General features: G+C 43.8%; 1 protein-coding gene across 4 annotated transcripts; it reads left to right on the top strand.

Moving 5' to 3' along the window:
• Positions 1-4299: 4299 nt before the first annotated feature.
• ECH1 (enoyl-CoA hydratase 1) lies at positions 4300-15684 on the top strand. Of its 4 annotated transcripts, none has more exons than XM_075836266.1 (10): positions 4300-4412; positions 5137-5299; positions 7060-7148; positions 8307-8431; positions 10954-11002; positions 11082-11146; positions 11610-11680; positions 14323-14394; positions 14781-14931; positions 15008-15684. In XM_075836266.1, the coding sequence occupies exons 1-10, from the start codon at positions 4382-4384 to the stop codon at positions 15110-15112; spliced, it is 921 nt and encodes a 306-aa protein (XP_075692381.1). In that variant the 5' UTR covers positions 4300-4381; the 3' UTR covers positions 15113-15684. The 4 variants fall into 4 exon arrangements, with proteins under 4 accessions (XP_075692381.1, XP_075692384.1, XP_075692383.1 ...); XM_075836269.1 differs by having other exon boundaries at positions 4331-4412; positions 5148-5299; XM_075836268.1 differs by lacking the exon at positions 4300-4412 and adding an exon at positions 4670-4752.
• The last annotated feature ends 4260 nt before the right edge of the window (positions 15685-19944 follow it).

The following is a 19944-nucleotide window of genomic DNA, read 5'->3' as shown; positions in this document are numbered from 1 at the left end:
ATTGAAGTGAATAGAAGGCTGCAATGGCTGCTGAATCCGTGTCGAAGACGCAGTGAGCAAGAAGAAATGAAGGGGAAGCAGCGCTCATACAAGTGATGTGGCCCATTTAAGACTGATTGGCGGGGGTCCTGAAAGTCAGACCCTGACCCATCGGCCATTGATGGCTTATCCTCAATTTTTAGCGTCTGGAAAACCCCTTATTACATGGCTGATAAATGGTAATCTGTATGAAGTAGGGTTCAGAATCCTTGCTGGGGGTGAGGAAATAATTTCAAGGCATTTGGAAATTCAACACGTTCGAGATTAGGGAATTTATGAGCTTAGGATCTATTATCGCTTTGTATCCTATGGACCAGCAAATCAACGAAACAGGCAAACTGATTCTCGCCGTGGATCCTGAGAAGGTCTAAGCACACTCCTCCGCTTGCATGTTGCAGAGAGCCGGCTCTCCACCTTCCCCATATCTCAGTTGGTTCCTCACAGAAGAGGAAAATCTCACCAGATTCAGGCCCCATGCACACGACCGTAAAAAAAATAAAATACGGATAGGTGTCTGTGCCGGGAATTATGGAGCATGTCCTACTTTTCCTATTTTATGGGATGAAATTGCGGCCGGCCGTGTGCGTGAGGCCTCAGACCTCTCTGAAATAAAAGTAAAACCTGTGTCCTGTAATACTGAGGCGGAAAACCTCTGTTCTGATGGCAGAGAATTTGATATATATTTAGGAATAATTATTTCATATTTATTATTTTTCTCAGCTTAACATAAGTTTGGAATAGGTACGTAGTGGTTCAGACCGCACCAGACGTAATAGGTGCACGAATAGTGTCCCAACCCAATTGTAATGAAAGGTATTCTGCACACAATGTTGTAGTCTGTTAGCGCCAATACTATGCTATAATGCTGATTGGTCAGCGTCATGCACTTCTCTCCACAACGCCCCCTTGGTCAAAAGTAGAAACGCCCAGTTGGGCATTAAGAAAGTCATTAACATAAAGCTAAAACTGCTCATAACTTGGTGAAAATAGATCGTTTTTCGAAATAAAAAAAACACTGTTTATCTACATTACAGCGCTGATCTCCTTATGTAGGAGAGAGGGCACTTATAATGTGGTGACAGCCTATTTAATCCCTAGGCGCACCACGATGCAACTGTACGTCCTGGTGGCCAGTGTCTTAGCGCACCAGGACATAGTTACTGCGCGGTGCCCAACAGCTGACACGCGGCAACAGCGGCTCATTTCCGCTGATTTTGGCAATTAACCCCTTAAATGCGGCGATCAATTGCAATCCCTGCATTTTAGGGTTTTCTTGCACATCGGCAGACCTCAATGAAATCGTGAGGTTTGCAGATGGCTAGCATGGCGACCGGAGGCCAAGTATAAGGCTGGGTTCACACGACCTATTTTCAGGCGTAAACGAGGCGTATTATGCCTCGTTTTACGCCTGAAAATAGGGCTACAATACGTCGGCAAACATCTGCTCATTCATTTGAATGGGTTTGCCGACGTACTGTGCAGACGACCTGTTATTTACGCGTCGTCATTTGACAGCTGTCAAACGACGACGCGTAAATGGACTGCCTCGGCAAAGAAGTGCAGGGGACTTTGCCACGTAATTTGAGCTGTTCTTCATTGAACTCAATGAAGCACAGCTCAAGATTTACGAGCGTCTCAGACGGCTCGCAAAATGCGAGGAGGAGCATTTACGTGTGAAACGGGGCAGCTGTTAACAGTCTGTCTTTTCACACGTAAATGCCTCTCATCGTGTGAACATACCCTTAGACTCCGTGTCTGCCATGTACTGTAGCCGATCAGGACCAGCCTCCCAATAGGCTTCCTGAGAGTGGCAGGAAGTCACTGTGTCGTTCCCGATGCACACGGTCTCTGTCCACGACAGCTGACATTTCACTGTTGCCGATCAGCGGCTCATCGCCAATTAACCCCTTAAATGCTGCGCTCGATTGCGATTTGTAGCACATCAGCAGCCCCCATGCAATTGTGGGGGTTGCTGATACTTATGATGGCATCCGGAGGCCAGACAACTGCCATGTATGGAAGCCTATGAGGACCAGACTTGCTATGTGTCGCCATGTTCTGAGAGCCATAACTTTTTTATTTTTGCATCAATTTAGCGATGTGAGGGCTTAATTTTTGCGAGGCGAGCTGTAGTTTTCACCTATACCATTTTGGGGTATATGCAACTGTTTGATCACTTTTTATTACATTTTTTTTGAAGCGCTAACGTGACCAAAAAACAGCAATTTGTGTATTTTATAATTTTTTATTTTTACTGCGATTACAGAGCGGGTTAAATAACGCTATAATGTGATAGTTCGGACATGGCGATACCAGTTATATTACCTGTGAGGTTTGTTTAACATTACTTTAGGGGGAAAATAAAAAAGGTTTTTTTAATTTTTAGGGCGGATTCACACAAACGTGAATTGCGTCCGTGCAGGCCGCGTGGTTTTCATGCAGCACGCATGGACCAATAGAAGTCTATGGGGCAGTACAGACAGTCCGTTCTTTTTGCGCAGCGTTTGTCCGCTGCGTAAAAAGTGCGACACGTTCAATATCTCATCGTATTTCGCGCATCACGCACCCATTGAAGTCAATGGGTGCGTGAAAACCACGCAGGTTGCACGGAAGCACTTCCGTGCGAACTGCCTGTTTCGCGCAACAGCTGTCAAAAGGATGAATGTAAACAGAAAAGCACCACGTGCTTTTCTGTTTACAAACATCAAAATGGCGTGTCATAATAATGGCGGCTGCGCGAAAACACGCAGCCACGCATCATATGATGCTGCCTCATGGAGCAGGTAAGTGGCTTTTGCGCAGGCAAAACGCTGCGTGTTTTGCGTGCGCAAAAACGCCACGTTCGTCTGAATCAGGCCTTAATACTTTTTTTTTTTAAACCTAAAAAAAACCTTTAACTGTTTTTTGTTTTCTTATTAGTCCCCCTAGGAGACTTGAACCAGCGATCGTTGGATTGCTTGCATGATATACTACAATAGCTCCATGTGTCTCCAGTTATTAGTATAGCTCCATGCGTCTCCAGTTATTAGTATAGCTCCATGCGTCTCCAGTTATTAGTATAGCTCCATGCGTCTCCAGTTATTAGTATAGCTCCATGCGTCTCCAGTTATTAGTATAGCTCCATGCGTCTCCAGTTATTAGTATAGCTCCATGCGTCTCCAGTTATTAGTATAGCTCCATGCGTCTCCAGTTATTAGTATAGCTCCATGCGTCTCCAGTTATTAGTATAGCTCCATACACCGGTGCTGCTAGATATATTTGTTTATCCAGTTATTTGTATAGCTTCATGTGTCTCCAGTTATTAGTTAGCTCCATGTTTCTCCAGTTATTAGTATAGCACAATGTGACTCCAGTTATTAGTATAGCTCCATGCGTCTCCAGTTATTACTATAGCTCCATTCGTCTCCAGTTATTCGTATAGCTCCATGTTTCTCCAGTTATTACTATAGCTCCATGTGTCTCCAGTTATTATTTAGCACAATGTGACTCCAGTTATTAGTATAGCACAATGTGACTCCAGTTATTCGTATAGCTCCATGTTTCTCCAGTTATTACTATAGCTCCATGTCTCTCCAGTTAGTAGTATAGCTCCATGCGTCTCCAGTTATTAGTATAGCTCCATGCGTCTCCAGTTATTAGTATAGCTCCATCCGTCTCCAGTTATTAGTATAGCTCCATGCGTCTCCAGTTATTACTATAGCTCCATTCGTCTCCAGTTATTCGTATAGCTCCATGTTTCTCCAGTTATTACTATAGCTCCATGTGTCTCCAGTTATTATTTAGCACAATGTGACTCCAGTTATTAGTATAGCACAATGTGACTCCAGTTATTCGTATAGCTCCATGTTTCTCCAGTTATTACTATAGCTCCATGTCTCTCCAGTTAGTAGTATAGCTCCATGCGTCTCCAGTTATTAGTATAGCTCCATGCGTCTCCAGTTATTAGTATAGCTCCATCCGTCTCCAGTTATTAGTATAGCTCCATGCGTCTCCAGTTATTAGTATAGCTCCATCCGTCTCCAGTTATTAGTATAGCTCCATCCGTCTCCAGTTATTAGTATAGCTCCATGCGTCTCCAGTTATTAGTATAGCTCCATCCGTCTCCAGTTATTAGTATAGCTCCATGCGTCTCCAGTTATTAGTATAGCTCCATGCGTCTCCAGTTATTCGTATAGCTCCATGCGTCTCCAGTTATTCGTATAGCTCCATGCGTCCCTCCCCCTCCAGTCATTCTGTGTAGCTCCATCCACATAAAAGAGGCGGGGGCAGCTGCCAAACACAATATGGCGACACCCACAATCTGACCTGACGGGTATTTTGCACAGCACGACGGTGACATCTCATGGCGGTGATCAGAGGACTCCTGAGGAGAGGTGAGAGCAGTCACTGAGGAGTCCCCATACTGTCCGCACTGTCACAGTAGTAGAAGCTTCTTATAAGAAGTTGTGATTGTTTGCGTGGATCTGAGACGTGATAATATTGACACTTGGATTATATTATGATATAACATTCTCATAAATAATACGCACATCTATCCGCATGTTATTTCATTAGTACACGACCCCCGGACACTTTGCCACACCTGTGGACCGGCAGACTTTGTTTCCTCCCTCCCCCTCCTGAACTTTACTCCAGATACTTTGTTATATGGACTCTTGATCCAGAGGCGGCGGTCCGGGTACATACGTTGTCTGTAGAAGACCCCTGTGTGATGTAAGGAAGCCCGCTCGCTTCATAGGCTTGATTATAGATTTACAGAAAGCGGAAAGGAGGTAAATAAATGGGTGACCGATTAATACAGGACAGTCCTCTCCAAACTGTGACTCTCCAGTGATAGTAAAACTACAACTCCCAGCATGCACTGGTTGGAAACCACTGATCGAGGCGGTGATTGGTCTTAATGGATAAGATTATGGTTTTAGGCAATGGTGATGTTTATAGATGAGGGTGCTAGTTTTCTATGTAATGGCACATTGGCAGGGTCTTAGGTTATATATGATTGTGTAGGGTTTTTATAATCGGCTGGCACACAAAGAGTTCGGTTTCCATCGGATGGCACTGACTCTGAAATGATGATTGATTTCATTTGATCTTCAGACCTTCTCAAGTTGGTTCCAGGTCTCCGAAACATGTCGTCTGAAGCGGGACTATCCTCCTACAGCTATGAAACTCTGAAAGTCACCGCTCCGGGGGATCACGTCTACCACGTGGAGATCAACCGCCCAGAGAAGAGAAATGCAATGAACAAGGCTTTATGGAGGTGCTAAGGACTATTATTACTGATTGCTGTAGCTCTAACATATTCTGTAGTGTGGTACAGAGAAGCTGTGCCCTTCTGTCTGACACCACCAGCTATTCCAATAGGAAGATTAAGTGACTGCCGGACTAGTTTTGGCACCGCTTATCTCAGAGGAATCGAAGGATCAGATGGGAAGCAATCCAGCCTGTTGGGTCCTTGTTTCCCCTAGAAGACTGTCTGCCAGACCCCATAGATATGAGATTATTATTAAATACTGCCAATGGACAGACTATAGGGAGGGCACATGGGGAATATGCTAGGGGCCTCCCCCACCCACCCTTATATCCAGCCGGGAAGATGGAAAGTCGTATGCGTGTGACTTTCTCGTCTAAGTCTAAGGACCAGTTCACACAGTTTTTTTTCACGCGGAAACCGCGTCAAAAAACGGCCGAAAGTGCCTCCCATTGATCTCAATGGAAGGTGGAGCCGTTTTTTTCCCGCGAGCAGAAAAAGGGACATGCCCTATCTTCGGGCGTTTGCGCTTCTGACCTCCCATTGATATCAATGGGAGGCAGAAGAAGCGTATTTCATGGCGTTTTATGCCCGCGGCGCTCAATGGCCGTGGGCGAAAAATGCAGCGAAAATCAGCGTGCAGGGAGAGGAAAATCTGCCTCAAAATTCTAAATGGAATTTTGAGGCAAATTTTCCTCCTGCAAAAAACTCAGTGTGAACCCGGCCTAAGGGAGTCACTGGCTCGGCTATGTCAATAACTCCCATATATCTCGGTGGAGAAGGCCATGCACATATGTGATTCCCCCCCCCACACCTATATGTGGCTGTGCTACGGGATCAGGTGGGATGGGGCTCTGGAAATGGCGACAGAAATCTAACCTCAGCATTATCATCGGTTAACATTAATGGCACCTTCGCAAAACTTTTTCTTTTCCCGACGTTTTGATCAGTGGGGGTCTGGATGCTGAGACCCCCATCGTCGGTGAAACAAAAGTGTAAAAATGCTCAGCCGAGCGCTCTGCACATTCGGCTGTGATCGGCGCTCCTTGGCTGAAGACGGTTTATAGACTTTCTATGTTCAGCCTGACAGGGAGCGCCGATCACCGCTAAAGTTGCAGGACGCTCGGCTGAGCTATTCTGCACCTTTGTTTCAGCGATGGCGCGGGTCTCCGCACCCGGATCCCCACCGATCAAAACTTCTGATATGTCTGTATTCGGTTATGTTCACATGGCAAACCAAAAACGGCCGTAAAATACGGAGCTGCTTTCAAGCGAAAACAGCCGCTGATTTTCAGCCGTTTTTTAAGCAACTAGCCTGTTTTGCAGCGTTTTTGGAGCTGCTTTTCTATGGAGTCCATGAAAAACTGCTCAAGAAGTGACATGCACTTATTTTATACGGGGCATTTTTTTACGTGCCGTTTTTAAAAACGGCCACGTAAAAAACGGCCCATGGGAACGGAACGCCATTTTTTCTATTGAAATTAATGGGCAGATGTTTGGAGGCGTTCAGCCCCGTTTTTCGAGGCGTTAAAGGCCCGAAAAACGGCTGAAAATAGGTTGTGTGAACATACCCTAACAGTTTTGTGAAAGTTCAGCTACTCTATAAATTTCTGCATAGATCCTGATTCCAAACAAATGTTAATGGTCTGTTCACACAAGACATCACATATTTTTATTGCTGACCCAGAAATGTTCATGTCTTGTCCATACAGTAACATTCCTTTAATCCCCATCCGGATAATAACAGTAAATGTGTATTTTCCCTGCAGGGAGATGGTCCTCTGCTTCCAAGTTCTCGGAGAAGATACTAATTGTAGGGCAGTCGTTATTTCCGGAGCTGGGAAAATGTTCACATCCGGTCAGTATTATGCCCGACGTATCGTTGTGAGCAGTAATTCAGAGACTGCCATACAGGGAAACACTCACTGGACAGTCTAAAGTTTTTTTGTTTTTTTTTTCCCCATAACTTTGATCGGGGGGTGTCCCAATCTCTGCGACCATTACTGCTCTTTAGGAGAAAGTGGCCATATCACTAGAGAAGTGCAGCCGGCGTGTCATTTTTGTTTTCTCTGCACAGATCCCCTTCCGACCCGGTAGGTACTACAACATTGACTCAGTCACTTACCATACCGAGTTGCTGGTTGGGCGCCATGTTGTGCAGAGAAAGGGCCTGGAGGGGGTCTCGGCAGATGACATCCGAGGACTGTCTGGCAGTCACCATAGACAGTCAATTGTTGGTGTATCCTGGTAAAACAGGATTCACCTAATAAAATCTATGGCCACCTTTAGGCCCTTCAGGAATTTTTAGGCACATTTTGACCTTCCTGCACCTTTTTGCCACCATTGAGCGCCGCCGGCAAAAAACACTGCGGAAAACGCTTTCTCTGCCCCGCATTGATTTCAATACGGAGGTCAGAGACGGAACCGCGGGAAGAAAGAGCATGACGCTTTTTTTTACTTGCGAGCGGCTAAAACCGTGAGCGGGGAAAAAAAACTCCTCCGCCACCCATTGAAATCAATGGGAGGCGGTTTTGGGCGTTTTTTTGGCGCTGATTCCGACGCGGTTTCCAATCAGCGCCAAAAAAACTCAGTATGAACAGGTCCTTAAAGAGGTTGTAAATGTTTAGAAAACACGGCTAATTTCTTCCTGCCACAGCGCCACTCATGTCCATGAACTGTATCTGGTATTGCAGCTCAGCCTCATTTAAGGGAAGTTCTGTAACTTTAAAACATAGAAGAAAGGGGCTCCCCATAGCAAAGATGAAAATGGGCTCCCTATTATGGTACTGAGTTTGCCATCTAGGACAGAAGAGTCTGGTGTTTGTTTCCCGTCAGTGCTCTTCCCATGACCCATGGGCCTGCACAGGTTCTCGCAACTCAATAGCAAATGGAATAGGACCAGCCAGGTCTGGGAGCAGTCTCACAATGGGGCCCCCTCGCAGCTGCCTGGTTTGCCTCTATGGTACGTACGCCTCTGGATACACTGTCCATATACTGATATTTCCCTCGTTCACAGGGATCGATCTCATGGATCTGGCAAGTGACTTTTTACAGCCGCAGGAAGACGATGCTGCCAGAATCGCTTGGAACATCCGCAAGAAGATTTATGAATATCAGGAATCTTTTTCTGTTATTGAGAAGGTTTGTGTTCCTATCTAATAATGTCTGTCTATGGAACAAAAAAATATATTGGATCTGGTGATAACAAGTAGACTTCTAGGATGTTGGATACTTATTCTATAAGAAAAATACTGGTTGGGCAAAATGTCCAGAAGGCTAGACCTCAATGAAGGATGGAGTTTTTGGTAGGTCGGCACTCCATTATCGGAAGTTACGTTCTTAGTAAAGCGCTCTACTTTATGGCAGTCCCTACCATGACCATTGCGAACCACGTAGAAGGTCATTAGACCCTTTCTATGACTTAAGTGCTGGAAGTTGGATCCTCTGGTTTATCAATGATGTTTTCATGATTGTCTCCATCCATCTTGTTACTGGTCATCCTTTTCTTTTGTCTTCACCTCTTCCTACCATAGTTGGTTATTTTTTATTTTTTCCCTAATGAGCAGAGACGTCTTATGTTCAAAATTATATATATATATATATATATATATATATATATATATATATATATATACATACATACATACGGTGGGCCATTTATATGGATACACCTAAATAAAATGGGAATGGTTGGTGATATTAACTTCCTGTTTGTGGCACATTAGTATATGGGAGGGGGGAAACTTTTCAAGCTGGGTGTTGACCATAGCGGCCATTTTGAAGTTGGCCATTTTGTATCCAACTGTAGTTTTTTCAATGGGAAGAGGGTCATGTGACACATCAAACTTATCGAGAATTTCACAAGAAAAACAATGGTGTGCTTGGTTTTAACGTTACTTTATTCTTTCATGAGTTATTTACAAGTTTCTGACCACTTATAAAATGTGTTCAAAGTGCTGCCCATTGTGTTGGATTGTCAATGCAACCCTCTTCTCCCACTCTTCACACACTGATAGCAACACCGCAGAAGAAATGCTAGCACAGGCTTCCAGTATCCGTAGTTTCAGTTGCTGCACATCTCGTATCTTCACAGCATAGACAATTGCCTTCAGATGACCCCAAAGATAAAAGTCTAAGGGGGTCAGATCGGGAGGTATTTCTTCTGCGGTGTTGCTATCAGTGTGTGAAGAGTGGGAGAAGAGGGTTGCATTGACAATCCAACACAATGGGCAGCACTTTGAACACATTTTATAGGTGGTCAGAAACTAATAAATAACTCATGAAAGAATAAAGTAACGTTAAAACCAAGCATGCCATTGTTTTTCTTGTGAAATTCTCAATAAGTTTGATGTGTCACATGACCCTCTTCCCATTGAAAAAACGAAACTTGGATACAAAATGGCCGCCATGGTCAACACCCAGCTTGAAAAGTTTCCCCCTCCCATATACTAATGTGCCACAAACAGGAAGTTAATATCACCAACCATTCCCATTTTATTTAGGTGTATCCATATAAATGGCCCACCCTGTATATAATCATTTTGCTTCAAGTTGAAGGTGTCTTGATATAGTTGATGATCCACTAGATAGTTTTCCCTGCCACCCATGATCTTATCAAATGTCTTCACCAACAGCAAAGTTAGAAGTTGTCAGTACTTTTCCTGTCCAGAGCCTTTACAATTGTAATCTTTGTTTTTATCGAAATATTATTAACTTTGAAGATCTTTTCTTAGTCCTTCATCTCTCAAGTGTTGTTCTGCATGGTATTCTGGACTGCTGATCCTTTGTAACTCTTGGGAGGTTCTGGTTATCCTTGTGGAGATCCAGCAATGCTACATGGGAAAAGTATGCAAATTAGCACTCCTTCCAAAAGGAAAAAAACTGCCTCTCTGGTGCCACCTATAGTTAGCTACCCTGTAAGTTAATGTCCGAAGCATTAAAAACGGTTGAAACATGACTAGGGATGTCAGCCAAACCAGACACCCCCATCTGTATACAGCTTTTTTAGAGTATTTGCTTCTTGTGAGTACAGAGTAGGATTCGGGGTGGCTGAGTCCGATGCGTTACATGCAGCTCTTGGATCCTTTGTCAATGATAGATCCAAATAGAGTAAAGCGACTACTTCCAACTCTTCAACATTAACTCTAAGGCCACGTTCCCACGGGTCGGATACGTTGCGTAAAACCATGCAGCGTATCCGACCTAGAACCCGCAGCACATTCATTGACCTGTCTGTCGATCCTGTGATTTCCACAATTCAAAAACTTTTTTTCCTTCTTGGTATTGCAATGTTGATGAGTGTATATGTCCGATAGATGAGGGTCCCAGAGATGGGACCCCCATCTATCTGTAGAACAGTGCCCTCCTTCCCTGTCCTGTTTTCGACACTCAAGTTCTGGAAACAGCATAGTTCGCTGTGCTACACTGTTTCCGTAACTCCCGCTAATTTCTATGGAAGTTGCGGAAACGGCATAGCTTGTCTGCTGCTGTACTCCCGGCCACCTTGTAAGTCAGTTGCCAGAGAGCAGTGACCATGGGAGAAGGCAGGACAGGGGGTCAGGGGGCTACGTTCTAGAGATAGGTGCGGGTCCCAGGGTTAGGATCTATTGGACATTTATTGCATATCCTTTAAGCTCATTGCTCACATTGTATTTTTCTTGCAGTGCACGAAGCCCGTAATTGCAGCAGTTCACAACGGTTGCATTGGAGCAGGTGAGACAACCCCTGGATAACCGTGGATAATTGTCAGCGGGAGTATATATTTTTTTACTAATGCTGTGTATCCCATCAGGTGTGGATCTCGTCACTGCCTGTGACATCCGCTACTGTTCCCAAGATGCCTATTTCCAGGTTAAGGTAAGAAAAACCTCTAGACCTGTCTCAACCATGAATTGTCATGGTGCATTCTAGCGGTCCCTTTAAGGGACATTATACGGTAAGGCTGGGTTCACATTGCTCTGTTTGGCGCCTCCGTCAGCAGTACCGTCAGATTTGATGGATTATTGATGGATTATTAACGGAAACCATGACACAAGTGTGAACGTAGCCTTATTTGTGAAAGGGAAAAAAAGCTAAGCAGCACAATAGTCACCCGGTTGTGTCCTCAAGGTAACGTTCAAAAACTCCTATCATAAAGTGGAGAGCGCATCTCTTGGCGGACTAATCCTCAACGTTTCAATACACGTACAAGCACCTGGAAAGACAGACATTTATTTTTATAGCTAAAACTTCTCTAGCTGGACCTTTCCTATAGCTCTCCATAGAAATAAATGGGGGCATCTACAGTGCTCTCCGACTATATAACCGGTTCTTCTTACAGGAGGTGGATGTGGGTTTGGCCGCCGATGTGGGAACTCTACAGCGCCTGCCGAACGTCATTGGGAACAGAAGGTATGTAAAAGTCTGAGCAGAGCTGGACAAGATGACTGGCTACAGTGAACAATAATGATTTGCTTAAAGACTATGCACACCTTTGAAAACGTAAAAATAAAAATGGTTACCAGTGTGTTTTGTGCAACTTTCTAATTTTACATTTTTGAAAATAATTTTTACTTTTTGGGATACAGCTGCTTTGTATCCTGTATACAGAGCAGCTGTATCGTGCGCTAAGACCCGAATCTGTCAGGTCAGTGGGACTGACTGGTTCAGTATCAGCGGGTCCGGTCGAGCTGGTATGAGTTACATCTAAGGACCCACTGACCTGACGGATTCAGGTTTCAGCCCATGATACAGCTGCTTTGTATACAGGATACAAAGCAGCTGTATCTCAAAAAGTAAAAATATTTTTTTTTAATAAAATGTAATTCGAAAGTTGCACAAAATACACTGATATAAAAGTAAAACACACCCAGTTGGGCATTAAGAAACTAATTAGCATAAATCTAAATTTGCTCAAAAATGATCATTTTTCAAAATAAAAACCACTTATCTACATTACAGCGCCGATCCGATTATGTAGGAGATAGGGCACTTATAATGTGGTGACGGAGCCTCTTTAAATAAAAATCTTTTTCCATTTTTTGTTTCCTCGAAAGTAATGTAAAAAAACATAATTGGTATTGTGAAAGTCCAAACTATTACAATACAAAATTATTTACCCGCAGGATGAACACCATTTACGCCTCTCACACACGAGCGAGTTTGGTCCGTGATGGGCTTGTTTGCGGGGTGAGCTGTAGTTTTTATTGGTACAATTATTTTTTTTTGGTAGATCTGAGTTTTTGATCACTTTTTATTACATTTATTTTTAGCGCTGAGGTGAAATTCTGGTGTTTTTTTTTTGTTTGTTTTAGGAGCCTCACACACGAGCGTGCTTGGTCCGTACATCGGCCGCATTTCCCGGACCGAACACACTGCAGGGAGCCGGGCTGCGAGCATCATAGTTATGTACGACGCTAGGAGTCCCTGCCTCGCTGCGGGACAACTGTCCCGCACTGTAATCATGTTTTCAGAACAGGACAGTTGTCCCGCAGCGAGGCAGGGACTCCTAGCGTCGTACATAACTATGATGCTCGCAGCCCGGCTCCCTGCAGTTTGTTCGGTCCGGGAAATCCGGCTGACGTACGGACTGTATATCACGGACCGAGCACGCTTGTGTGTGAGGCTCCAAAAAAAAAAAACACCAGAATTTCACCTTAGCGCTAAAATTAAATGTAATAAAAAGTGATCAAAAACTCAGATCTGCCCATCTACAGCTCACCCCGCAAACAACGAGCCCTCACACGGCTCTGTCAATGGAATATTAAACACGTTATGGCTTTCAGAATATGGCAACAAAAAACAATTTATAACACTTTTGTAAAACATAAAAAATCAATATAAATTTGGTATTGCCGTAATCCTGTTCACCCACAAAATAAAGTTGAATTGTCTTTTTTTTTTTTTTTTTTTTTTTTTTTACCGCACAGTGAAATCTGTAAAAACGAAACCCCAAACATAATGGAGGAATCAGTTTGTTTTTTTTCCAATTCTCCCAAATATAAATACATTATATGGTAAAAACTGCAACTTATCCCGCAAAAAATAATCCCTTTGCACCGCTTCATTGATAAAAAAAAAACGTAGGACTCTTGGAAGGCAAGGAGGGAAAAATGAAAAGAAAAAAACAATAGCCTGGTCCTTAAGGGGTTAATCACCGTTAGTGCTGCATATCTGTGCGGTTCATGATTGTATAAATACATTTCTTGTGACCTCTCTGTCTTGTTTCTGTATAAGGATTGATGGTATTTGGCCCTGTTCACACAGTTTTCTTGCAGGCAGAAAAAAAAATCTGCCTCAGAATTCCTTCAGTAATTTTGAGCCAGATTTTGAACTGCCTGCACGGATTTTTCCGCCTGCGACCATTAAAGCTATTGCAAGGGCAAAAAACACTCAAACGAGCGCCGCAAGTTTTTTCTGCCTCCCATTGATTCAATGGGAGGTCAGAGGCGGAAACCGCAGCATGAAGACATGCCTTTTTTTTTTTTTCTTTTTTTTTCCCGCGAGCGGCCAAAACGTCTTTGTCTCCCAATCAATGGGGGTCGATTTTTTTTTTTTTTTTTTATTTTTTTATTTTTTTTTCTGACTCTGTTTCCGCGCCAAAAAACTGTGTGAACTGACCCTTAGGCCCGATTCAGACGAACGTGTCCGTTTTGCATCCACAAAAAACGGACTCGTGCATTTCCGTTCCGTGTGGCATCAGTGTTTTTGTTTCCTCTGCATTTCTTTAGCAACTGGTGCGTGAAAAAAAATCAGACGGCACACAGATGTCGCCCGTGTGCTGTCCATGTTTTTCACGCACCCATAGACTTCAATGGGCGACGTGGTCCGCAAAAACGGACTAAAATAGGACATGAAGTAAGTTTCATGCAATGGACACTCTGCGTGGAAAATCACACATGTGTGAACAGCCCCATTGATTTGCATGGGTCCGTGTGCTGTCCGTTATTTTTAACGGACAGCACACGGATGTAAAATACACATCTGAATAAGACCTTCGTCTGCGTGTATCTGGGGGGGCAGAGTTATAACCAGATTCTCTTCTTCCTCCATAGCTTGGTGAATGAGCTGGCCTTTACCGCTAGGAAGATGATGTCAGACGAGGCCTTAAGCAGCGGACTAGTCAGGTACCGCAGCGTCCATGATTTATTCCTCGTACAATGTGTCTCCTGTTCATAGATAATGAGATATTATTCATATTACAGCATAAAATATGTATATTATAATAATGTTGATTTAATTTAAAACCAGAAAAGCCCTTTAAGTGTCGCAAATGAAAAAATTTCCATCTATGAAACTTACATTTTTTTCCCACTGAAATGAAAGGGGTTGTATGAGATTAGAAAAACATGGCTGCTTTCTTCCAGAAACGGCGCCACTCTTGTTCATGGGCTCAGTCCCATTTTTAAGGGATTATGGCTTAACTGCAATACCACACACAGCCCCTGGACAGGAGTGGCGCTATATTCCTAAACTAATGAATTTTTTATTTTATTTTTTTTCTTCTCTCCAGCCGGGTATTACCTGATAAGTCCTCCCTCCTTAGTGCTGCTTTTGACCTAGCCACTGAGATTGCCAGTAAAAGCCCTGTTGCTGTCCAAGGAACTAAAGTGAATTTACTGTATTCTCGAGACCACTCGGTGCAGGACAGTCTGAATTACATGGTGAGTGATCGTCTTATTCTGCAGTCACTCGGACCTTGGTAATCAGTCACGTGACCGTGTTCTGTCTGTGTTTTAGGCCACTTGGAATATGAGCATGTTGCAAACCCAGGACATCATGACATCTGCACAGGCTGCTCTGCAGAAAAAGACCCCAAAAGACGTAACATTTTCGAAACTGTAGGAGTCGTCTATGTTCTTGGAGACCGGAGCGTCACAGATCTGCAATAAAAATAAGCAAATCGCCTCTACTGACAATAACCCACCGTTTTGTATATACAGCTCTTACGCAGAGCTATGTGTCTCCAGGAGAACACCGCGTTGGTTTGTAGCCTGTAGTCAGACCCTGCAGTTCTATGTTACTCCGCTCCCTCTTCTACTGTCTGTAGGTTAACGAGAATTGGGAGAGGAGTAACATGTCTACAGGATCAGACTACACAGGGTTTCTTTTGTAGTCTGTAATCATGGAGACATAGGCCTGCATAGACATTGTATATACAAAACGGTTCAACATTTTTAATCCAGACTATTTGCAAAGTTTTTTGTTTTTTTTTAAATTGCACTGAAGAAGCAAAAAAAGTATAGCCGTTATTAATAATTCGGTCGTAACTGGCACATGATGCTGAGTTTTGTAATTAACACAAACCTGGCAAGTAAATTTTCATTCGTTTCAGCTTTTTTTTCCAATGACCTTTTGGTACATTACTGTCCTGTAATAACTTAATAAACAAGGGGTTGCACAATTTCTGCAATGAACTTTGTGTCTGTCTGCAGAAGTTTGGCTAAATGGCAGGCAGTTAAGTTGGAAAAAGATGTAACCTCCGTACTTACTGCCAACAAAGTGGCAAAGATGGCATTCTCATGTTTACTATGCAGGTTGGGCTCCGTTTACACATAGTTTTTAGCTCTTCAGTATGACCCCTACTATTAGCAATGATTGTCTATGGAGGTTGCTTGGCGGTGTGCTTGTGTGGCTGAAATAGCGGAGTTCAATAATAAGTAGGGGTGTCCACATACTTTTGGCCATATATGTCTGAGAGACACTTTTAATCCCTTTACCTGACTTCCATTTTTTACCATGAACATTTTTTAACTCTTTCAACATTTCACTGTCCCACAAAGTTTTCTTTTCTGTGGTTTTCTACAGTGGGGGTTTTCCTGTCCCCTGGATAGGCTATCCATACTTGATCGGTGGGGGTCCGACTCCCAGCACCCCCATTGATCAGCTGTTTTGAAGGGGCTGCAGCGCTCATACGAACGCTGCTTCCCCTTCAATACGGTCACTGCTCATACTGTGAATCGCATACTGACGCACTTATGGCGGCGGTTCACAGTATTACAGTCTTCTCATATTCACTTCAATGGGAGAAGACCGTAAAACTGAACCGCTGCCACAAGTGCGTCAGTATGCGATTCACAGTATGAGCAGTGACCGTATTGAAGGGGAAGCAGCGTTCATACGAGCGCCGCAGCCCCTTCAACACAGCTGATCAATGGGGGTGCTGGGAGTCGGACCCCCACCGATCAGGTATTGATAGCCTATCCTGAGGATAGACCATCAATTTTTTTTTTTTATTTTTTTTTATTTTTTATTTTTTTAGGACTGGAAAACCCCTTTTAGGGTATGTGCACACACACTAATTACGTCCGTAATTGACGGACGTATTTCGGCCGCAAGTCCCGGACCGAACACAGTGCAGGGAGCCGGGCTCCTAGCATCATACTTATGTACGATGCTAGGAGTCCCTGCCTCGCTGCAGGACAACTGTCCCGTAGTGTAATCATGTTTACAGTACGGGACAGTTGTCCTCCAGCGAGGCAGGGACTCCTAGCATCGTACATAAGTATGATGCTAGGAGCCCGGCTCCCTGCACTGTGTTCGGTCCGGGACTTGCGGCCGAAATACGTCCGTCAATTACGGACGTAATTAGTGTGTGTGCACATACCCTTAATCTTTTGCCAAGACTTCATTAGTAACACAGTTGTAAGAAAACCTTTAGAATTCCTGACGAATAGTTGGAATAGCTCCGATAAATTATACTTTTTATTAAAGGGGTTGTCCGGTTTCAGAAAATGAATGTGTTTTTTTTTTTTTTTTTTTTTAAATGTTTTTCCAATATTCTTTCTGTATTAATTCCTGACTGTTTTCAAGATCTCTGCTTGCTGTTATTCGGTAGGGACATTCATTGTTTAATTCCAGGGGATAAAATACTGTTCATGGTCATGTGATGTACACACAGGTGCTGGGATCGTTCTGCGTAGGACAAGGGTAATCCCTTCCATAGCTTAACATTTACGCTCATCTCCCAGGTCAGGGGAAATAGATTTAATATTTCATAATCTTTAGTCCACGTCCAGACGTACCTGAAGAAATCGGTATAAAAATCTGCATGTGTTTGGCTCCAGGCGACATTTTCGCCCACGGTCTCTGCAACTCACTCATGGAGAAGCCCCTTGCAGCTGAATCCGGCTATAGCTCCATTTGCGGGGAGACTCACTTAAAGGCCCCCTCCTGCTTTAGGGTCTTCTATTAATCTTGTGCTCGCCAGCACTCTGCAGCTCTCTGCGCACTGAACCCGTCAGGTGAGAACAGCTGCCATTTAGCTAGCACTGCACCCAGTGTGAGACATGCAGCGTCCCTACGCTGGATGAGTTTGTTTCCCAGTTAGGTTGCAGTAATATACGATTGCAGATGCCGGCCGGGTCTTTTCTCCTGGCGCTGCCTTCAGTATAAAGAGTGATCCACCATTGCCTGTAACATTAGTAAATAGCCGTCGGCTTTACTGGTTTGATGTACTGCTCAACTCAAACATGTGACCACAGGTCCTGTGCCCACATTAAATAATAACACAGCCTGTCCACTAGGTGGCAGTATAGCAATGGAAATAGAAGCATTACCACAACATACAGAGCAATATTTAGAGCAACTTTACACTTAAAACAGCAGCAGCATCTTCTTCGGGAAGCAAAGCTTCTAGGGCAGGATGCCTGTGTAATATGGAATGGGTTGGAATATGCTGTGTGCCTCCATATAAACTTGGAGATGCAGTTTGGGCCCACAGAAGGTTAAGAGCACTGTATCCATACCCCACAGATCTGTAATATGGCCGGGTGCATGAGATCATAATAAATGAGGAACCTAATACCCTTGACACTTCTACTATATATCTGAACAACCCATATATTAAAGACAAATATAAGTATATAGCCTCCGGCATCGTTTGCGATACGTATATCTACAGCCTTTGCTACTTCTGCACACTTCTATACCCACACTGAACTTTACCCTATTACCCAACTTTGCTGCCATTATATATTTTTTCTTATAACCTGTGACTGCAGTTTTTCGTTAGTACAAGGTGCAATAAAATGCACCTGTAGGCTGCAGCCCTACAAGTTATTATATTACCCCTATAGGGAAGGGAGCCGCTAGCAGTACTATAGTATCGAATTTCTCTTTATGCCATTCCCTACTGTAGTCGTTTTTTTTTTGTTTTTTTTTGTTTTTTTTAAAAGGTCGGGTTACTTTTTGCCTTTTCTGGTTGATCAAGAAGTAGCTGTCATTGATATAAATGGTGTATCTACTGCTATCAATTCCCTGCATAATAGCATTAAAGTCTAATTATCGTCATTTGGAAATATTTTGTCAGAATATGTGACCCTTTTGCCGCTAGACATGTATAGAAATTTTAGCTTGGACATAACCTCGGCTGGGCTGCCTGCCAAAGGGTTGGACAATGTAGATTACCCCATGGTACCAGACAGGGTGGCAGTCGGAGAGGAGATCTCATCCTATGGCTTTCCAGGTGGTTATTTTGCCTACGCTTTATGGTCACAGACTAAAATTAATTACTGTACAATAAAGCCACATTTTCATGCAAATGTCCATGTTGAGCTGGTGATCCATCTCAACCTGGTCCCTCTTCCATTTGTCTTCTGTATTACATAGCTTGGATGCAGAGTAGCCGGTAGGGTTTTGAGTCCAGATGTAGTTGATCAGCTTGGATATGGGAAAATAAATTAATCCATTCATTCTGCATATCGGATAAGAGTCCCCATACAGGGATACTGATCCAGGGTCATGGGCTGCGGTATGCAATTGTAGTAAGTCACTATACTCTATATTGCTACCCAATACAGGACAATGAGTATGCAATTGCTCCATTTCTACAGTAATTGTAGGAGCGGACTGACCATTCGGAGAATCTAACACTGACTGATGCATTAAAACTGGACCATACAGACATCTTTATAGGGATCGGAGCTCCATTTTTCCCATATGGAGCTCTGAATCCCCCGCTGTCCAAGTTAAATGATATAATTCTGGCATCCTGTAGCCGCCACTAGGGGGAGCTTATTGTATATGGATTCATGCAGCAAGTGTTGAATTCAATGGGAGCAGAAGGGAAGCATAGTGACGCCATGTCATGTGGCTGTATCGTCCAATATCTGTTGTGTGTGTGTATGAGGCCTTAAGGTTATGCAAGTAGCAGGTGTCACTAAGATCTGCAAATGTTCAAACACCTCGCTCCAATCTGTGGCATGTGGGAAGCATAAGAGCCAGACAGAAAGCAATGTTTTTTTTAGCCACGTGAAGCCTCAAAAATCGGATCGCGTGGTGTGGGATGATTCATCGAGATGCCAGTTATCGCCACTTGAGGAACAGAATACTTGAACTGAGAGACCTTGGTTTATCACTCTGGCAGATCACAATGCGCCTAAGCCGAGATGTCAGCACTGTTCAACACTGCATGTCCCGGGTGTTGGGAGAACAACAACGAACGGAATAACAGCGAGAGGCGAACCTGTGCACGGACGGACCATCTGATTGGAAGAATGGCGCGTACTGATCCATTCTGTACTGCAAGTGAAGTTGGACGTCACATCCCAAACCTAGGGCGGCAACCAGTGTCGACACAAATCATCAGAAGGCGTTTGCACAACATTGGGATGCGAGCCAGATGTCCAGCTACAGGTGTTCCATTGACCACACGCCACCGCTCTCAAAGGCTATGA

The sequence above is a fragment of the Rhinoderma darwinii genome, chromosome 8 (genome assembly GCF_050947455.1).
Source record: "Rhinoderma darwinii isolate aRhiDar2 chromosome 8, aRhiDar2.hap1, whole genome shotgun sequence".
Classification (NCBI taxonomy): Eukaryota; Metazoa; Chordata; class Amphibia; order Anura; family Rhinodermatidae; genus Rhinoderma; species Rhinoderma darwinii.
The sequence above is the reverse complement of the archived record's forward strand: the minus strand, read 5'-3'. Positions and strand labels throughout refer to the sequence as shown.

Coding starts and splice junctions, on each gene's coding strand:
- ECH1 (XM_075836266.1), top strand. CDS start 4,382: ATGGCGGTGATCAGAGGACTCCTGAGGAGAG. Junction 7,149..8,306: donor TGGGAAAATGTTCACATCCG/GTCAGTATTATG, acceptor CCTCGTTCACAG/GGATCGATCTCATGGATCTG. Junction 11,003..11,081: donor CAACGGTTGCATTGGAGCAG/GTGAGACAACCC, acceptor GTATCCCATCAG/GTGTGGATCTCGTCACTGCC.